The sequence below is a fragment of the Antechinus flavipes genome, chromosome 4, assembly GCF_016432865.1.
Source record: "Antechinus flavipes isolate AdamAnt ecotype Samford, QLD, Australia chromosome 4, AdamAnt_v2, whole genome shotgun sequence".
Taxonomy (NCBI): domain Eukaryota; kingdom Metazoa; phylum Chordata; class Mammalia; order Dasyuromorphia; family Dasyuridae; genus Antechinus; species Antechinus flavipes.
The window spans coordinates 261,344,153-261,362,015 of NC_067401.1; the positions used below are offsets into that span (position 1 = coordinate 261,344,153).

At 34.7% G+C, this 17,863-nt stretch overlaps 1 protein-coding gene across 1 annotated transcript in view; it reads right to left on the reverse strand.

The window, feature by feature from the left end:
* The window catches only part of MDN1 (midasin AAA ATPase 1), a 178,833-nt gene that overhangs the window by 100,880 nt on the left and 60,090 nt on the right, over positions 1-17,863 (reverse strand). Inside the window, 11 exon segments of the mRNA XM_051997401.1 lie at positions 118-262; positions 1,948-2,078; positions 2,516-2,651; positions 5,290-5,428; positions 5,516-5,650; positions 8,095-8,236; positions 9,498-9,644; positions 9,845-10,053; positions 10,870-11,048; positions 14,384-14,535; positions 17,067-17,177. Of these exon segments, the coding sequence (XP_051853361.1) occupies positions 118-262; positions 1,948-2,078; positions 2,516-2,651; positions 5,290-5,428; positions 5,516-5,650; positions 8,095-8,236; positions 9,498-9,644; positions 9,845-10,053; positions 10,870-11,048; positions 14,384-14,535; positions 17,067-17,177 (1,626 nt within the window).

Consider the following 17,863-nt stretch of genomic DNA (forward strand, 5'->3'; position numbering starts at 1 on the left):
CACAATGGCAACAAAGTGTTTTTATTTTTGAAATTAATTCAAGAGTACAATGAAAGAGTTATTGCAACATACTTGTTAGAATCCAAAGCAAATTACTGAGTAAGAATTTAAGTTTACCTCCTTTTTTCCAAAATCACCCCCAGGGTTCATGGTTGCTAAGATACGGAATTTTTTCCCAGCAGTCAGTAGTTCTACTTCACTATTCTCTTCATCTGGGCTACCTTTTTCAGCCAATACCAGGGTTTTTTCCACTTCAAGGACACTAAAGGATGAAATAATAGCAAAAAGGGAAAATGAGAGAAGTCTTGTGTACCCAATCATTGCTCTACCTGATTTCAGATTTGAAATAAACGTCATGCCAGATTCAAAAAATAAAGCTTGTCACAATCCTCTTATAAGGGCATGGCTTCCTGAGCAGAAAAAAAGAAAATTGTCTCTTTCTATTCATCTCCCCATTTAAGCTACTGTTCATTAAAAAGGAGGTGTTCTGAAATCTCAAAGGAAGTAATGAGCAAAGTGTAGTATTCAAGGCCTATGCTTTAAGCTGCAGATGTGCTGTGACCGATATTGTGCTTCCTCAAGTCCTTTTTATTAGGCTATCTGGTGGATGGCAGAGGTAGGAATCAGCCTAACACATCCATTTCCACTTTAATTCTTACTAGGCAGGCAGAATGAAGCAGAGAAAAAGGGCACTTTATTTGGTGTCTGAGTACATAGTTTCAAGCCCCTAATTCTTTTTGTCACTTATACCTATGTGACCTCAAGCAAATCACTCCAGTTCTGTGAGCTTTAGTTGGACTACATAACTTCTGAGGTCCCTTAACTCTAAATCTATAATTCTGAACCTATGATCATACATAACTGTAAAATGGGTAGAACAATGTTTCAGTTATGTAGAGGCAATAACTGACCTTTCAGTTCTAATATTTGTATATAATTCCAGTTCTTCCTCGGAGCAAGGATGGGTTCCACAGAAACAATTCAGTTCCAGAAAAACTACAAGATTTATTTTTCCTGTTTCCTTATTTTCCCAAACTTCCCTTTCCCCAGTGACTTGTACCATGCATAGCAATCATGCAGAAAAAAATCAGCTACCCTTGAAGGTTTCCAGAGTGATTAGATCTTAACAAAGCCAACACAAATTAAGTTGTCATCATCAAGCACCACATTATAGATGAGGAAGAACAATTTTCTTCTATATCTGGTTAAACTGAAAGACAGGATGCCACCCTGTAGTGAAAGAGTGATAGGCTTGGAAGTAATGAAATTTAGACTCAAATACCATCTCCAGTGCTTACTAGCTTTTTGAATATGAGCCAATCACTTAGCTTCCCTTAGTCCCAATTCCTTCATCTGTTAAAAAAAAAAATTATGTCACGGGAATGTTGCAAGTATCAAATGAGATACTCTATATAAAATGCTTTATAGAATAACAATACCACTGTAAACACAGACAACTTGGAAAAACTTAAGAACTCAGAACAAGGCAATAACTATCCACAAATAACTATCCACTTTGACAGAGAGATGATAGATTCAGAATGTATAATGATATAAGTTTTTGTGATACGAACAATAAAGGAATTTGTTTTGTTTTACTATGTCTGTTTATTTCTTTTCTTTTTATTACTGAGGCAATTGAGGTTAAGTGACTTGCCCAGGGTCACACAGTTAAGAAATGCTAAGTGTCTGAGGGCAGATTTGAACTCAGGTCCTCCTAACTTCAGGGCTGGTGCTCTATCCACTGCGCCACCTAGCTGCCCCTTCTGTCTATTTATTTCAAGGATTTTTCCTTTTTTTTTTTTTTCCCCCTCCTAAGGGGATATGTGGAAGGGAAGGGGAAAAAAAAGATATTTGTTAATTGGAAAATAAAATTGTTAAAAATTATTTGTAAACCTTCAAAAGCTATATAAAAATCATGTTATTGTTATTATCACTGAAACATACCTGTTGAGTCTTTCCAAGACTGAATCATCAGCTAGTGATATTTCATCTAAAAGAAAAAAGCCATCTTCCTTCATTGCCAAGACTAGGGGACCATCATGCCACTCAAAAAGTTTAGGATTATCAAGTTCTTCCTAGAAGATAAAAAAGAAGTAGGAAAAAAGATTTATTACTTCATAGACAAATACACAACATATACACAAACATATCTATGCACAATGATATATATTCACAATTTTAAATAGAATGTAAGCTCTTCAAGGGAAAAGACTTTTTTTCTTTGTAATTACTAGAGCCTAAGCAGAAGATCTTGTACATAAAAAATGCTCAGTCAATGCTTACTGATTGTTAAAAATATTTTCTTGATTTAAAAAATGGGTTGCAAACTCTACTACAAGAAAAAAAGAACAAAATCTAAAACTAGATTTGAAAGCCAGGATGACCCTAAAGTCCCTTTCAAATTGCAAAGAAATGACAACCAAGGTACACAGTACTTAGTCAAAATGATGTGCAATCAGAGAACCCCAGCTTCTGAATAAAGATGCGTCAGGCACAACCCTATGAAACAAACCTCCTTTGGCCTCTGTCTGACTGGTCGGAGACCTCCCAGGAAATCAGATGTCTCCATGTGCAAGTGGCAGTTGACTGAATACAATTTCTGATTTGCCAATGCTGCAAAAATTTGGCAGATAGTTGTTTTCCCACACCTATCACAATGAAAGAAAAGGCAAACAAAGTTGATGTATACCCAAAGTAGTGGTAGGGAAAGGAAGCATATTGTGAATTCGTGTGTATTAGAAACTTCCAGGTGAGGATATTCTTTCTACCAATGCAGGTGGAGTCCTTCATTACAATTTATAATCTTAGTAGGTTCTCCATACCAGGGGCAAAACCAAATAAAAACAAAGGCCACTAAACCATTCATAAGGATCTTATGAGCCACATATAGACTTATCTATGTCATCTATGTTCTACTATATTTTTACCTATTTTGTTAAAAATTTCCCAATTATATTTTAATATTGTTCAGGCTATATTGTGAAGGGTGAAATGTACAGGACAAGGTATGTTTGGTTCCTGTGCTCTGGAGCACTAAGATTCAAGTGATTAAGGTTACAACAGCAGGTGGCATCTGAATATCCCAAAATTCAATACCAGTCCATGCTGTCTCTCCATACCTCTAATCCACATCCACTAAAACCTCAGGATGAGGAAGGTTCTTTAATATAAAAGGCACAAATTGGCCATTTCATGAAACGAGCATCATTAAAATATCAGATGAGATACTCCAACTGCAGTAGTTCCATTATTGTGCTTTCCTTTCCTCAGAAAAAACATTCTTCACTGACTAAAGTATGTTTTTTTTTTCCTACTTCTCTTAATGATCTCTAAAAAATGGGGAAATACCCATTACTCTAAAAACTTCAAGGAAAATGTGGCCAAGTCTTGATCAAGAAATGGCACTCCCATTTTTCAGCAAAGATGGCAGAGAGGACACACGCATCTATCTAAGCTTTTCCTTACCCTCAGACTACTTCTTTCATGAAATGGCCTCGAAATTAGTGCTTGACTAAAAAAACCGATGAATATTGGGACACATTACCAACAGAATATATCCTCAAAATTCACCAGAAAAGGTCTGTTTTTGCTCGCGGGCAGGAACAGTTAGACCAGGCACAGACCTCAGGCAGGCAATGAGAACACAGAAGGCAGCTAATGCTGAATAGACCGGAGCGGGGCGGGGTGTGGTCTAAGCCGGCAGAAAATTTGTGGGGAGAATTTTACCACAGTGTGGCTACTTTGCCTTGGCAGCAAGCCAATAGACCAGCAGAGAAGCTATAAACACAGGGGTTAAAGACTATAACCCCAAAATGCTAGAGTCTCTTGGGACCTGGCCACACCCAGCCGGTACCCAGAGTGACTCAGCACACTCCCAGAGCGCAACCGCTATGCAAGCGCAGCACAGCCATTGCTATCCCACTACTGCTTCACTGCTACTTCCTGTTGTCTGTAGAGGAAGTTTGGTAATACCATACTGCCCAAAAAGCAGACCGCACTTTTTTTTTGTTTTGTTTTCTTTGTTTCTTTTTTGTCAAAATGAGTAAAAAGTTAAAGCAAGCTCTAACTATAGATAGTTTCTATACTGATAGAGAGCAGACTTCAAACCCTGAGGAGATTAAAAACAGATTGTCTCTAGATGAAATCCCAAAGGGGCACTGATTTGGTCCCTACCACACAAGGCTCTCATAGAAGAAATTAAAAAGGATCTCACAAGAGAACTAGAAGAAAAATGGGGAAAAGAAAGGGAAGCTTGGCAAGAGAATCTGGATAAGTCATCCTACTCATTAAAAGATACAGTGGATAAAGAAATCAACTCCCTGAAAAATAGAATTATTGAATTAGAAAAAGAAAATAACTCTCTAAAAAAAATAAAATTGGTGAAATGGAAAAAAAGAAATGGTACTCCTTCATGTGAATCTTATGATTAAAAAAAAATTTTAAAGATATCAATTACATAATTAAAAGAAAACAATTTTTAGTTATGTCAAAAATAAAGTTTTATTTTTCATAAAAAGAGGGGAAGAAAAAAATATGTTTAAAAAATGTTAAGAAAAAGTAGGCAATTTACCTTCTTATTAAAAAAAAAATTGGGGGATGGAAAAAAGACATCATAGGAAAAAGAGATCCGTAATTTCACTGGCATAGGAATACAGGTGAAGAAACTCCTTCTATGTACACAGATTGTCAACTGCCCTGCAAATTCAGAATCTAAGAGAATTGCCCAGAGCATCCAAAAGCTAAATGCCATGCTTGAGATAATCCAGCTGGTATGTGTCAGAAAAAGGTCTTTCACTCAGATCTTCAATTAAATTCAATTCTAAACCTCTATCATTTTGCCACAATGTCACTCAAAAAATTAATAAGGATAATTTCAAATGAGTAACTTCTGAGGACCCAGAACCCTGAAGCTGTAATCCAATAATATACCATTACAATCTCAATCTCTTTCACTGGGCCTCTGAATGTAGATTAACCCAGAGGAATGAGAGGCAGGGCCCAGCTCCAAGGTTTCAATCAAAAGACAGATGGGGCATGATAGCAGCTGAGGTTATACCCAGAGAGTCTTTAGAAATTCAGGACTCTGATGTCATCAACCAACAGAAAAGCAATCAGGATTACAGTTGGGGAGAATACAGGTCTTTTAATCCAACAGGGCAGTGTCCAGTGTAAATAGCTCCAATAATGAGGAGAAATCCCAAAAGTGGTAAATAGAAGGGAATTAGATAGGTTAAGTACAATCTCAAGACCTACAACAGCAATTTTCAAAGAATCATAGACTTTTACCCAGTATCTCCCACCAGTAGCACAGGTTCTCCAAACTCTAATGCCCTTCCCGCCAGAACAGCCAACCTTCTCATATCTTCAGTCCACACAATGTGACCGAACTTGGACTTCAATATGGATAACTGGGAAGAAAATTTCCCTACAAAATTTTAAAAAAAATTATGTTAAGGAAGTTTTGTCTCTTGACAATTCAAGACACTTTCTCTAGCATTACCTCTCCACTTACCCAGTAATTTTTGGACACTTTCTTCTGAGAAAAGGGCCTGTGGACAACACTTCTTTTTGAAATGTTTGTCTAGCACTTCCTGTATAACATCTACTTCCTCTTGCTTCCTAACTCGGCCAGCCAAAAGCATAAAACCTGGAAATAAACCCAGAGAAAATGTCACAGTAAGCAAATGCTTCATTCTCCTCATTTTATACCTTCCATTCAAGTTTCATGCAATCATAGGTTAAGGAATGGACTAGATACCTCCCAGTATAACCCTCTCATTTTACCAATAAGGAAATATAATAATTGTAAGACAGTAGGTTAGTCACTTAAATCTTTAACAGAATTCAACTGTAAGTCTTCCTGACTCCTTTTCAAAAAGTAAAGTATTATTTATTTAATCTAAAAGAAAGCATCAATATTAGTGTTTTGATATATTATAAAGCAATTAATGCCCACAAGAATAAAGAATAGACATCTGAAAAGACTCTTACAAAATTATGCAAAAGAAAAAAAAGCAGATTGTGTATACAAAGATCATAAAGGAAGGAAAAGGACCTACATGCACAAAAATGTTTGTAGCAGCTCTTTTTATGGTGGCAAGGAATTGAAAATTGAATGGATGCCCACCAATTGGAGAAAGGCTAAATAAGTTATGGTATATGAAGGTAATGGACTATTATTGTTCTATAAAAAATGATGAGTAGGCTGATTTCAGAAAGGCCTGGAAAGACTTACAGAAGTGATGCTAAGTGAAGTGAGCAGAACCAAGAAAACATTGTACACAGTAACGGCAAAATTATATAATAATCAACTATAACAAACTTAGCTCTTCTCAGCAATATGGTAATCCAGGACAATTCCAATAGACTTGGGATGGCAAATACTATCCACATTCAGAGAGAGAACTACAGAGATTGAATGTGGAGTAAAGAATACTATTTTCATCTTTTGTTTTTTATTTTCTTTTTCTTTCTTGTGTTTTTTTTTTCCTTTTGTTCTGATTTTTTTTTTTTTTGGTCACATCATGATTAATATGGAAATAAGTTTAAAAGGATTGTATGTCAATTAAAGGTTCTGATAAAGGCCTCATTTCCAAAATATATAGAGAACTGACTCAAATTTATAAAAAATCAAGCCATTCTCCAATTGATAAATGGTCAAAGGATATGAACAGACAATTTTCAGATGAAGAAATTGAAACTATTACCACTCACATGAAAGAGTGTTCCAAATCATTATTGATCAGAGAAATGCAAATTAAGACAACTCTGAGATATCACTACACACCTGTCAGATTGGCTAAGATGACAGGAAAAAATAATGATGAATGTTGGAGGGGATGCGGGAAATCGGGGACACTGATGCATTGTTGGTGGAGTTGTGAACGAATCCAGCCATTCTGGAGAGCAATCTGGAATTATGCCCAAAAAGTTATCAAACTGTGCATACCCTTTGATCCAGCAGTGTTTCTATTGGGCTTATACCCCAAAGAGATACTAAAAAAGGGAAAGGGACCTGTATGTGCCAAAATGTTTGTAGCAGCCCTGTTTGTAGTGGCTAGAAACTGGAAAATGAATGGATGCCCATCAATTGGAGAATGGCTGGTTAAATTGTGGTATATGAATGTTATGGAATATTATTGCTCTGTAAGGAATGACCAGCAGGATGAATACAGAGAGGCTTGGAGAGACTTACATGGACTGATGCTAAGTGAGATGAGCAGAACCAGGAGATCATTATACACTTCGACAACGATATTGTATGAGGATGTATTCTGATGGAAGTGGATTTCTCTGACAAAGAGACTTAACTGAGTTTCATTGGATAAATTATGGACAGAAACAGCTACACCCAAAGAAGGAATACTGGGAAATGAATGTGAACTATTTGCATTTTTGATTTTCTTCCCGAGTTATTTTTACCTTCTGAATCCGATTCTCCCTGTGCAGCGGGAGAACTGTTCGGTTCTGCAAATATGTATTGTATCTAGGATATACTGCAACATATTTAACATATATAGGACTGCTTGCCATCTTGGGGGGGGGAGGAGAAAGGGAGGGGAAAAAACGAAACATAAGTGATTGCAAGGGATAATGTTGTGTAAAAATTATCCTGGCATGGATTCTGTCAATACAAAGTTATTATTAAATAAAATTAAATTAAAGGATTGTATGTATATAACCTATATTAGATTGCTTGCTGTCTTGGGAAAGTTGGAAAAGAGCTATGGAGGGCAGCAGAAGAATTCTGGAATGGTGAAAACTATCTTTATATGTAATTGGAAAAATGAAATGCTACTGAGGGAAAAGAAAAAAAGAGCACAAAGAATTAAGTATCCAATAATTACCACTACATAAGAGGAAAAGTGAATGAGAAATGAAAAATAAATTTTCATGAAGATTTATGAGGGAGTTACTTAAAAACTGTTATTATATACTACTGCATTTAAATTCATATACATATTAAGATACTTGGCAATGTCAATTGCATTAATGTTTTATAAAAAAAATTTAAGAAAAAATACAAGCAGAAATATAATGACCTAGTATCTACCCAATTTTGCAAATTTAAAGACAACAACAAAAGCATACCATCATTTGCTAGATGTTGAAGCCAATCATACTCCTTCTCTGTCTGTTCAACTGATTTGTACCGTTCAGCCCATCGGAAAAGATCACGAAGAGTGATGAAGCCTTGCTTTCCGGCAAACAGAGACGAGCCTCTACGATAGGACTACCAAAGTAACCAAATTAAGAAAAGTATTACCAAATTCACAGAACTACATATTTATAATTGTTAAGATAAACAGGTAAAAATCCCCCAAGTCTGCAAAACTTTTAACAAAAATTCATTCTACCAAGCAATGTTGAATGACAAATCAGAAAATGTTTTTTCGTTTTTGACTGCTTTGGGTCGCTATTCATTTTCAAACTGCATCTTAACACTTTAGAATCAGAAGTTAATCCAACAATACTGAAAAATATGGAACCACAATGATAATTATCAGAAAGTTTCTGAAGTGATACTTTAATGGGAATGTTTTTAATAACCTAGAAAAGTACAATATAAATTCAAAAAATGAAGAGCAAAGATTCTTAAAGTACCTAGAGAACTTTAGGACATACTTTAAAAAAAAACAAGTTAGAACTCCAGGGTTACTAACTTCATGGCCCTCCTTTAAAAAGCTTCAAACTTCCAATACACTTCAACTATAGTCTTATCCTAGAACTTCCCTCAACATTTAGGGTCTCCTCACCCTGAAATAACTCTTTGATCTTTCCACTCTGGAACATCCCTCTGTTATGCCAGTCCCCATTTCCTGTAGATGATTTCCTGTTGGAGTTTCTTCCATTTTGGAGAGTGGCCAATCCTCCTAGCTATGCTTCCAACTTTCTAGATTTCAACCCTAAGTTCTCTCTCACTTCTTTCTCCTTTCCCTCCCTTTTAAGCTCTCATTTATAAAATATGAACATGAAAATGGACTCAGGATAGCAATTATCTTTCTTTTTTATTATATTTATATCATCAACCACATATCACAATACTTGGCACATAGTAAGCATTTAGCAAATACCTTTTGCCTCATCCAACAAGTTATTACTTTTATGCAATCTGACATTCATTCTGATGTGAAACTTGGGCATATTTGAGAAAGATTTCCAAAACAAACTTTTCAATATATTATAATCGTTTCCCTTCTCATCATACAGAGGTAGGAAATTGTGAGGAATAAATGTTGCAAATTTTATTGGATCACAAATTTAAAGATGTGTGGTATGTTAGAGATCATCTAATTCCACACCCTCATTTTAAACAAGAAAACTGGGGTGTCAAAGAGATTAAATAACTATCCTAAGGTTATACAAGAAATAAGTTTAAGGGCTGGGTTCTGAAACAAAGATCAAATAAGGGGAATTCAGGACTTCACTGAGAGATAACTTTGGTATAAAAATAACCTTTAAATTTTTAATTTAAAAAAATTGAAGTTCAATACCTGTAAGTCCTGCATAACCTTAACCAACTTATTGCAATAAGAAGGCGGCAAACTACAACGTTTATGCAATATTGTTTCCAGCTCAGTGCTAGGCAACTCATCAAAATGCAACTCCACAAAACGATTTCGAAACGCTCGAGAGAGCACCTAGAAGATACAGAGAGCAGCATGAAGGAAAAAAGTTACTTTTTGAACATTCAATCTTCTAAACAAGTCTATGCATAAGGACAGGAAGAATAAGAAGGAAAAAACCCTTCCTATTCTTTAGATAAAGAAAATTCAGCCTAGAAAGAGTACTCACAAAAAGAAAAGATTAAAAGAAAGAACAAAAAACAAGCCACACAAACCTTTCGACCCCCATAGAGGCCAGGGGGGTTCTGGGTGGCAAAAAGCATGAAGCGAGAATGTGCTTTGACAACTTCTTGAGTTTCTGTTATAAGTAATTCCCGGTTATCATCCAGAAGCCTATTCAATGCCTCCAACACATCTGTGGGAGCCAGATTCAATTCATCTAAAATAATCCAGTAGCCTTTTTTCATAGCATCAATAAGTACACCTTATAAGGAAAATAAAAAGAAAAATCATCATTTAAAAGATATTTCTCATGATTTTAACATAAAATTAGTAACAAAAAAAGTTCAAAGTAGACAATTATTACTTTGCTACACGGTTAGTTCTAAATTTAAGTGTTCCTGAGAACAGTCTTTGTGGCCTCTTTCATTTTAGTGAACTATGTATGCTTCTTTCTTAACCTTGTCATCTTAATCCATTTCAATCAGTCAATAGTACAAACTTTCTTCCTTTCCCTCAATTTATTTCTGGGAAAAAGAAAGTCAAACAAAATGCCTGTTGTAATTAAGCTGCCCTGCAGCACTGACCTAGTCTGGAATTCTACCACAACAATGGTTAATGGTGCCCAATGGGAAAGTGCCTTAAGGGCAAGATTGTTTTGGTTATTAATTATATCCCCAATGTCTAGTATATTGTCTGGCATACAGAGGATACTTAATAAATTCTGAGTAATTAGAGAAAGGGTGGGGGGTTCCCTAGACTTTCTAGATAGATCCCCTTAAAATTCAGGGAAGTATACTTTAAAAAGAAGACTTCTGTAAATATTTATATGGCCCGCCAGACAAAGTACCAACCTTGAAGTCAAGAAGACATGAGTTCAAATCCATTCTCAGACACTTGACACTTAATACCTGTGTGACCCACTTAACCCTACCTGCTTTGCCAAAACAATAACAAAAACAAAACCTACCCTTATCTGCAGAAATTATCACATCACCTTCACTCAGGCTCAGAGAATTAATTGTGTCATTGAATCATATAAATGAAGATCTAAATACATTACACAGACTGTCAACCCTACCTTCTTTAAATATTAGCTTCCCTGAGGCATCCGATGTGTAGCAACCAATATACTCCTGAATATCAGTATGCTCATGGTTGTTAATCCGCACACAGTGATTCCCACTTGCTGCAGCCAGCCAGCGAATTAGGCTAGTTTTACCAACAGATGTCTCTCCCTGAATCAGCACGGGGTAGGTTCTTTAAAAGATGAATCATTGAAACAAAAAATGTTTTTATTTTTATAGTTTAAAATATAATTTTTTTAAAAGGGATAGGCAACTATTTTCCTTATTCAAACACATTTATGATTTTCTTTATATAAGATAGGTAATATACCTAATCCCCTAAATTCTGGGAATATAATAAGACTTACAGCAAGGTTAAGGAGTTGTTGAATGAAAAAACATTCATACGGAGGAACTAAACATGCTTTTATTTCACAATTTTTCAGCATTACCCTTGCAAAACCTTGTATTCCAACTTTTCCCTTTCTTCCTCCACCCCCTTCCCTAGATGGCAGTTAGACCAATATATGTTAAATGTGTTAAAGTATATGTTAAATACAATATATTATACATATTTATACATTTATCTTGCTGCACAAGAAAGATCAGATTTAGAAAGAGGGTAAAAATAACCTGAGAAGAAAAAACAAAAATGCACATGCTTTTATTTCTTAAACAAATTGTCTCATGATGGAGAATAAAAGAGGATTTATTCTTTAAATACAAATACATAATTAGAGATGCTAACAACGTACACTGCAACTTGGAGCAATAAAAATTCTTTAATTTTCTTTTCTTATTCTTAAATGAAAATCAAAGGGATAGAATTTTGTCTTTTTATTATGACTTAAGTCAAACAAAAGTACTTAAGACAATGGAACTGAAAGAACTAATTACCAGGAGACAAGGTGGACTAAGAGTGTTGCCAGGGAACATTTGCTACTAATATTAGTTCACTGATAAAAATGGGGATGAGAATGCTAGTATTCCTTCCATACAATTTGGTTTTAGGGCAAATGGTTTAATCTAGACTGTTTTTATTCCAATGCTATTACTTATAGTAGAGATGGTTGAGCTTCATCTTGGTTGAAAATTCATCTCAAACTTTTTTTAATTAGCATTCAAAAAAATGTTATACAAAAGAGGAAAAAAAAATCACCAAGACAGTTAGGAAGGAATAAGGTTACTGTTAAGAATGGTGATAGGAATAGGATGAAAGGGAATAGGAAAAAGGATGAAGGGGAAAGAAGGAAGAAAAAATATTTTAAGAAAAACAATTCACTGAATTGGAGTGAAAAACTTAGAAAAATAAAGCTTACTTAGTACAAATAGGAGATTAGTAAAAAAAAGACAAAAAAAACCCCCAAGAATTATAAAATACTAAGCAATAGTATAAAAATTGGAAAAATAAACGTAAAGGCAAAAAAAAAAGGAAATAATCTTACACATACATTTCACATTGCAAGTTACACTCAATTCCAATTGTATTGATGGGTAAAGGAAAATGAGTAAAAATTAGGGAAAAGTAAAGTTTAACCATGGGGAGAATTTTTAAACTATGAAACAAAAGAAATATCTTACTGGAAAAAAGTAGATAATATAAAAACAAAATGAGTTTTACTACAAAAAGAAATATTCCCCAAATAAAGAGATATTAAGCTGGGAAAAAACCACTTTCTATTAAATATATCCGATAAAAATCTGACAGCTGGAATTTTGAAAGCAACAAATAAAAGCCTAAAACTAATTAAGCAAAAATCATACTTATTCTCAATGGAAAAAAAATGGCCCCAAAACAACATTTTTAAAGGAAATATCAATCTGCTAATAACTACTTAGAAAACTGTTAAAATTCTCAAGTAAATAAGGAAAAAATATTAAAACAATGATAAAATGTTTTTCTTATACCAAAACTGTCAAAAATATCTACTAATAAAATGTAACGAAAGAAGGGCTGTAAAGAAATAGGACCACACCAGATCTTAGACAATGCTGAAAAACTCTTAAGGAGCATCTCTATCTCATTTGGGGGCCACAGAATATGAAGCCCAGAGAGATTAGGGAAACTTGCCTTTAATAACATACACAGTAACCTGCAGGCCCAGGATTCGAACCTAGCACCTTACTATTTAAAAATCAGGATTCCTTTGACATTGCACTGCACTGTCTTACTCTCTACTAAATCATTGATGCAATATAGTTTATTTAGCAAAAGAGAGAAAAGACTCATCTATATAAATTTTTTTTGTAGGAAAAAACCTGACAACTTGCCCTATTACTGGGAAACTGAAGTTACATGAAATAAGTGCAAATCTCCAGAATACTACATCATAGAAAAGTTACAAATGTGAATGGAAAAAAAAAACTGCAAAAAAAAATACAGAGTAATGTAAAGCAAAGACACCTTAGTAAAAGTAATATACATGGTTTTTCAAAAGTTCTAGCTAGGTTCTAAGGTTTAACTGTTAAGAACTACATTAAGAGACTCTAAGACTGCCACACTGACCATGTCTTTATTTTAAGAAACCGACAACGACAACCAAATTTGACACAGATAGGGAAGAGATCAGAAGTAGATAGAAAATCAGTAGAGAAGAAATCAATTTAGCACTTTACTAAAATTCAATTTAATTTAAACTTTAATCACATTTCAAACACTTCAAAAGAGCAGTCATTCATTAATACGGGGTGCCTCCTTTCTCCTTTCTCCCCTCCCTCCCCCCACCTTGGACAAATCCTAGCTCTTCAATAGTTGAATAAATGATTTTGAGTTGCTCTGGCCCCAGAGTTAAAATAGCAATATCTCTGAGTCAAGAATGTTTAGAATCAAATCTCAAGACTAGGTCTTTCTATTATATGTCTCTGGGCAAGTCACTTAATTGCACTGATCTTCTCTTTCTTCATCTGCAAAATTAGATGACTTTTAAGATCTCTTAATACTAACAATATGACTCAATATTGTGATGAACTTCTCCAAGCTTAGCTAGGCTTGGCAGTCAGATAACTGTTTTCTAGTCTTGTAGGACCTATGAGAGACTTCTGTCTAGCAAAATTTTCAAAACTCCAGAACCAACTCCATGTATATCACAATGAGGAAGTCACATAAAGATTCTTTTCTCTCTGCTCTCTTAGTAATTTAGACAGCCTGAATTTTGGTGTTTACTGAATACAATATGTACGAAAATATTTATAGAAGGTTTTCATGGTTACAAAGAAATGAAAATTGAAAGGATGTCCCTCACTATGAAATGTATCATAATTTATACATGAATGTGTTATATAATGCTGTTGTGCTATGAAGAAATGATGAAAGGAATGGTTTCAGAAACCTAGCAAAACTTATATGAAATGATACAAAATGAAGTGAGGTTGGGGGTGGGAGTAAGGGAGATTGAGCAGGAAGAGTACACTATATAAAAATATATTTTAAGAAGTTAAAAAATATATACATGAAATTTTGTGTCTCAAATTGTCAAATTGTACACTTCCTGAAACAACATATAAGGAAGGAAAAAAAAATCACCATACCCTGCAGAGACGACTCTGACAATATCTCTTAAGTTAAGTTTAACAGAAGGAGTGAGTATATATGTTTCATCTATTGTGGGTTCCTTATCTCCCACTGAAATCCAGTATCCTTCAATCTGGATAAGCCGACCTCCTTTAGGTTCTGGAATGGGCTGAAAAATATACATTACAAAAAAAAAAACACACCATCAGAAACCCATTCTTTCAAGACAGGAAAAAGAAAAAAAAAAGAAAAAAGAAAAAAGAAACTTCTCTAGAAAGCCAGTTCCTTATGGTATTTTTTTTCCTCTGGTATTTTCAACAAGGAAATGACTGCTTACTGAATGAAAGAATTCAAGCATAAACTATTAAATGTTTGAGAAGATAGTTGGCCCAAAATAGTTTTACTATATTATTTGATTAGATTGTCTTCTTTCCTAACAAAAGTATCCCAAGATATGCAATTATTTTAAGATAATGTCTTATAAGAAATCAGAATCTTCAAAATTCTCTCCAACAAGCACATAAGGAAGCTCTCTGAGAGGTATTTAAGACATAGCCCAATAAAAATATTCTAATTCTGATATAGGTCCAGATGTCCTGATAGATTCCAATAACTGGATCTCTGAAGGACACAGCATGATATATTTTAAAATAATCTGCATTATTAATATTTTCTACATCACTTTCTTTTTTTAAAATAATTTATTTATTTGCAAAGCATATGCACTGGTAATTTTTCCAACACTGACTCTTGCAAAAGACCCTTGCAAAACCTTTTGTTCCAAATTTTCCCCACCTTCCCCCACTCCCTCCCCTAGCTGGCAGGTAGTGCAATACATATTAAATATGCTGAAATACATCTACATCACTTTCTTAAGTCTGGCCTGTCAACATTTGCCACCAACTGTTCTGCATAGTTTCACCTCTATCATCTTCATTATGTTGTCCCTATCTCTTCCTCCCAGAATAAACTCATTTTGGAGATTCCATCAGTTTTGCAACTCATACCCTATTACACTATCTCCCCACTGTCTCAATATCTGTTTAAAGGATAGGAGGGCAGAGCAAAAAATCCCTCCTAAAATTTCCCTTTATAGAGGTCTCAAAACCTGACTCAGTTCTTTATTTGCCATCTACAGCTCCTTTTGGTTTCAATTCCATATTCCTTTCATCTTGTCCATACAAATCCATTGGACTGTAAACTCCCTGAAGAAGGCAGAGGTTATCTTTTTTCTTATTTGTATCTCCAGCATTTAGCATAGAGTCTGGCACAAAGTAGGTGTGTGGGCAACTAGATGGCACAATGGATAGAATGTCAGGCCTTAAGTTAGGAAGCCTCATCTTTCTGAATTCAAATCTAGTCTCTGACACTAGCAGTGTGGCCCTGGGCAAGTCATTTAACTCTTGTCTGCCTAAGTTCTTCAAGTATAAAATGAGATGGAGAAGAAAATGGCAAACCACTCCAGTACTTTTGCCAAGAATACCCCAAATGGGGTCATGAAGAGCCAGACACCATTAAAATAACAAACAACTAAACAATTGGCACATAGTAGGTAATTGATAAAAATTTACTGCCATGCACCATCAAAACAATAAATCAAGTCTTAATTTGCAGAGTTTGCCAATGGAAAACATTTAACAATCAACTCAGATTTCAGATGACTTCAGCATGTTACTAAACATAACATAGAACATTTCAGAAGACTATCATCAGGGCATGGCAAAAACAAAGAGTTCAAAGATTGAAAGACTCTCTCTAAAAGCATTATATCTCATACATTCAAGAAGCTGGGCCCAGGAACTATTGACTACAGCACAAAACAGCCTACTCAGCAATGTCACAGTTTGAGAGCGGTAGTAGGCATTAATTACCCTGGGTCACCCCTCCGACAAATGCCAGAAGTGAGCAAAGGTCTTCCAGAGTCCATGGTCAGCTCAGTATTTGTTACATCATGGGGCTATCTCAGTTCAATTGAATTCGTCTCAAGATGAGTAATAGAAGACAAAGGATAGCCTTTTAATTAACCATCAAAAAACACAAAAATTACTATCATTAAAATTACAGAAAATAGATTTTCTTAATGAATTTCATCAATAATTGACAAATGCTAATAACTAGAATATTCATTAACAAGTAAATCAATTGAATGAATTTGTACTAAGCACCTACTATGTGCAGAGAGGCAGCCACATAGAGCAGTTTACAGTTGATTTCACTCAGGAAGCCTCCTCACACAAAGGCATTTTAGTGCATTGTAAAGGCTGTGTGACCTTGGGCAAATCAATCTCTCATTTTGCCAGACAACTTTGTAAAACTATAAATTGTGAGAAGATACCAATCAACACTGCTAGTAGAAACGTCCTCACTGAAAGTATGCCAATGAAATCTCATCCCTGATCATTGCCTTCCTCCTTCCAAATATATAAAAATCATGGTGAGGTAAGTATGGAGCTAGGTGTGGCAAGATAGCAACATCTAGAAAATAAAATACCATTTCTATCCTTGAAGAGCACACTACAAGGCTGTCAGTTCTCTTGTATTACCCAAGCACTTCAATTCTATATTTAAACTCATTTGGTTGACAGGATTCAGGATTTTAATATGGTCTTTCATTTGTCCAATTTATCCACACTAAATTGATTTAAAATTCTGATATGAAAACATCTCTAATATTGGTCTAAACAGCCAAAATGAACATACCTGTTTAAGGAGACTTTTGATGTTGCTGGATATAACATGCTGACAAATGAGTTTCTGAACTAAAGGGTGTGATGCCCTGTCAAGTTGTGTAAGGAAACCCAAGCAAAAGCCCTTTAAAAAGAAGAAAAAAACCAAACATTTATTTTGACTTTGAAAATCTATTTCAAAATAATAATTATTTTGCAATTATAAGTCATTTATTTTTAGGAAATGGGCACTCAAAATTCAGATCAAACCATTTTACTACAAAGCTTGGCATTACCTGAAAAGTTATATGAGCAGCCTAGATATTGTTAATTTGAAGAACTAGGTCTTCCTAAAGGCAGTCTGCTACTACCTTCAAGCAGAACAAGGAGAGGGTTTTATAAATCAGCGAAGTTAACTTACTGTCATCAATTATGTTTATTGTTTCATCTGTTCCTTAATAGTTACATTTCATACTTCTTTAATCGTGTATCTTCACTATCTTAGTCATCTTAAGTAATGGGATTTTTGTTATTCCAAAGGCTGACAGTAGACCCCTTTTCCCACATTAGGGAAAAATTTGACAATAACATCTGTTAACAGATCTTTGTCGATTTCTTCCCTTGCGTTCACAAGTTAAAAAAATGCCTCGACTAAACAAGAAAATAAGAATCATACTGAATCAATGACTAAACACCTAAAATTCTGTCTCTACTCATTACAAACTTTCTACACAAACATTTAAAATATGGTAAGGTGGTAGAAAATGGCCAAAAAGAAATTTCTAGTTGTTTTTTTTCCCCTTAAATCAGAAGCATTCTGGAAACTTTGAG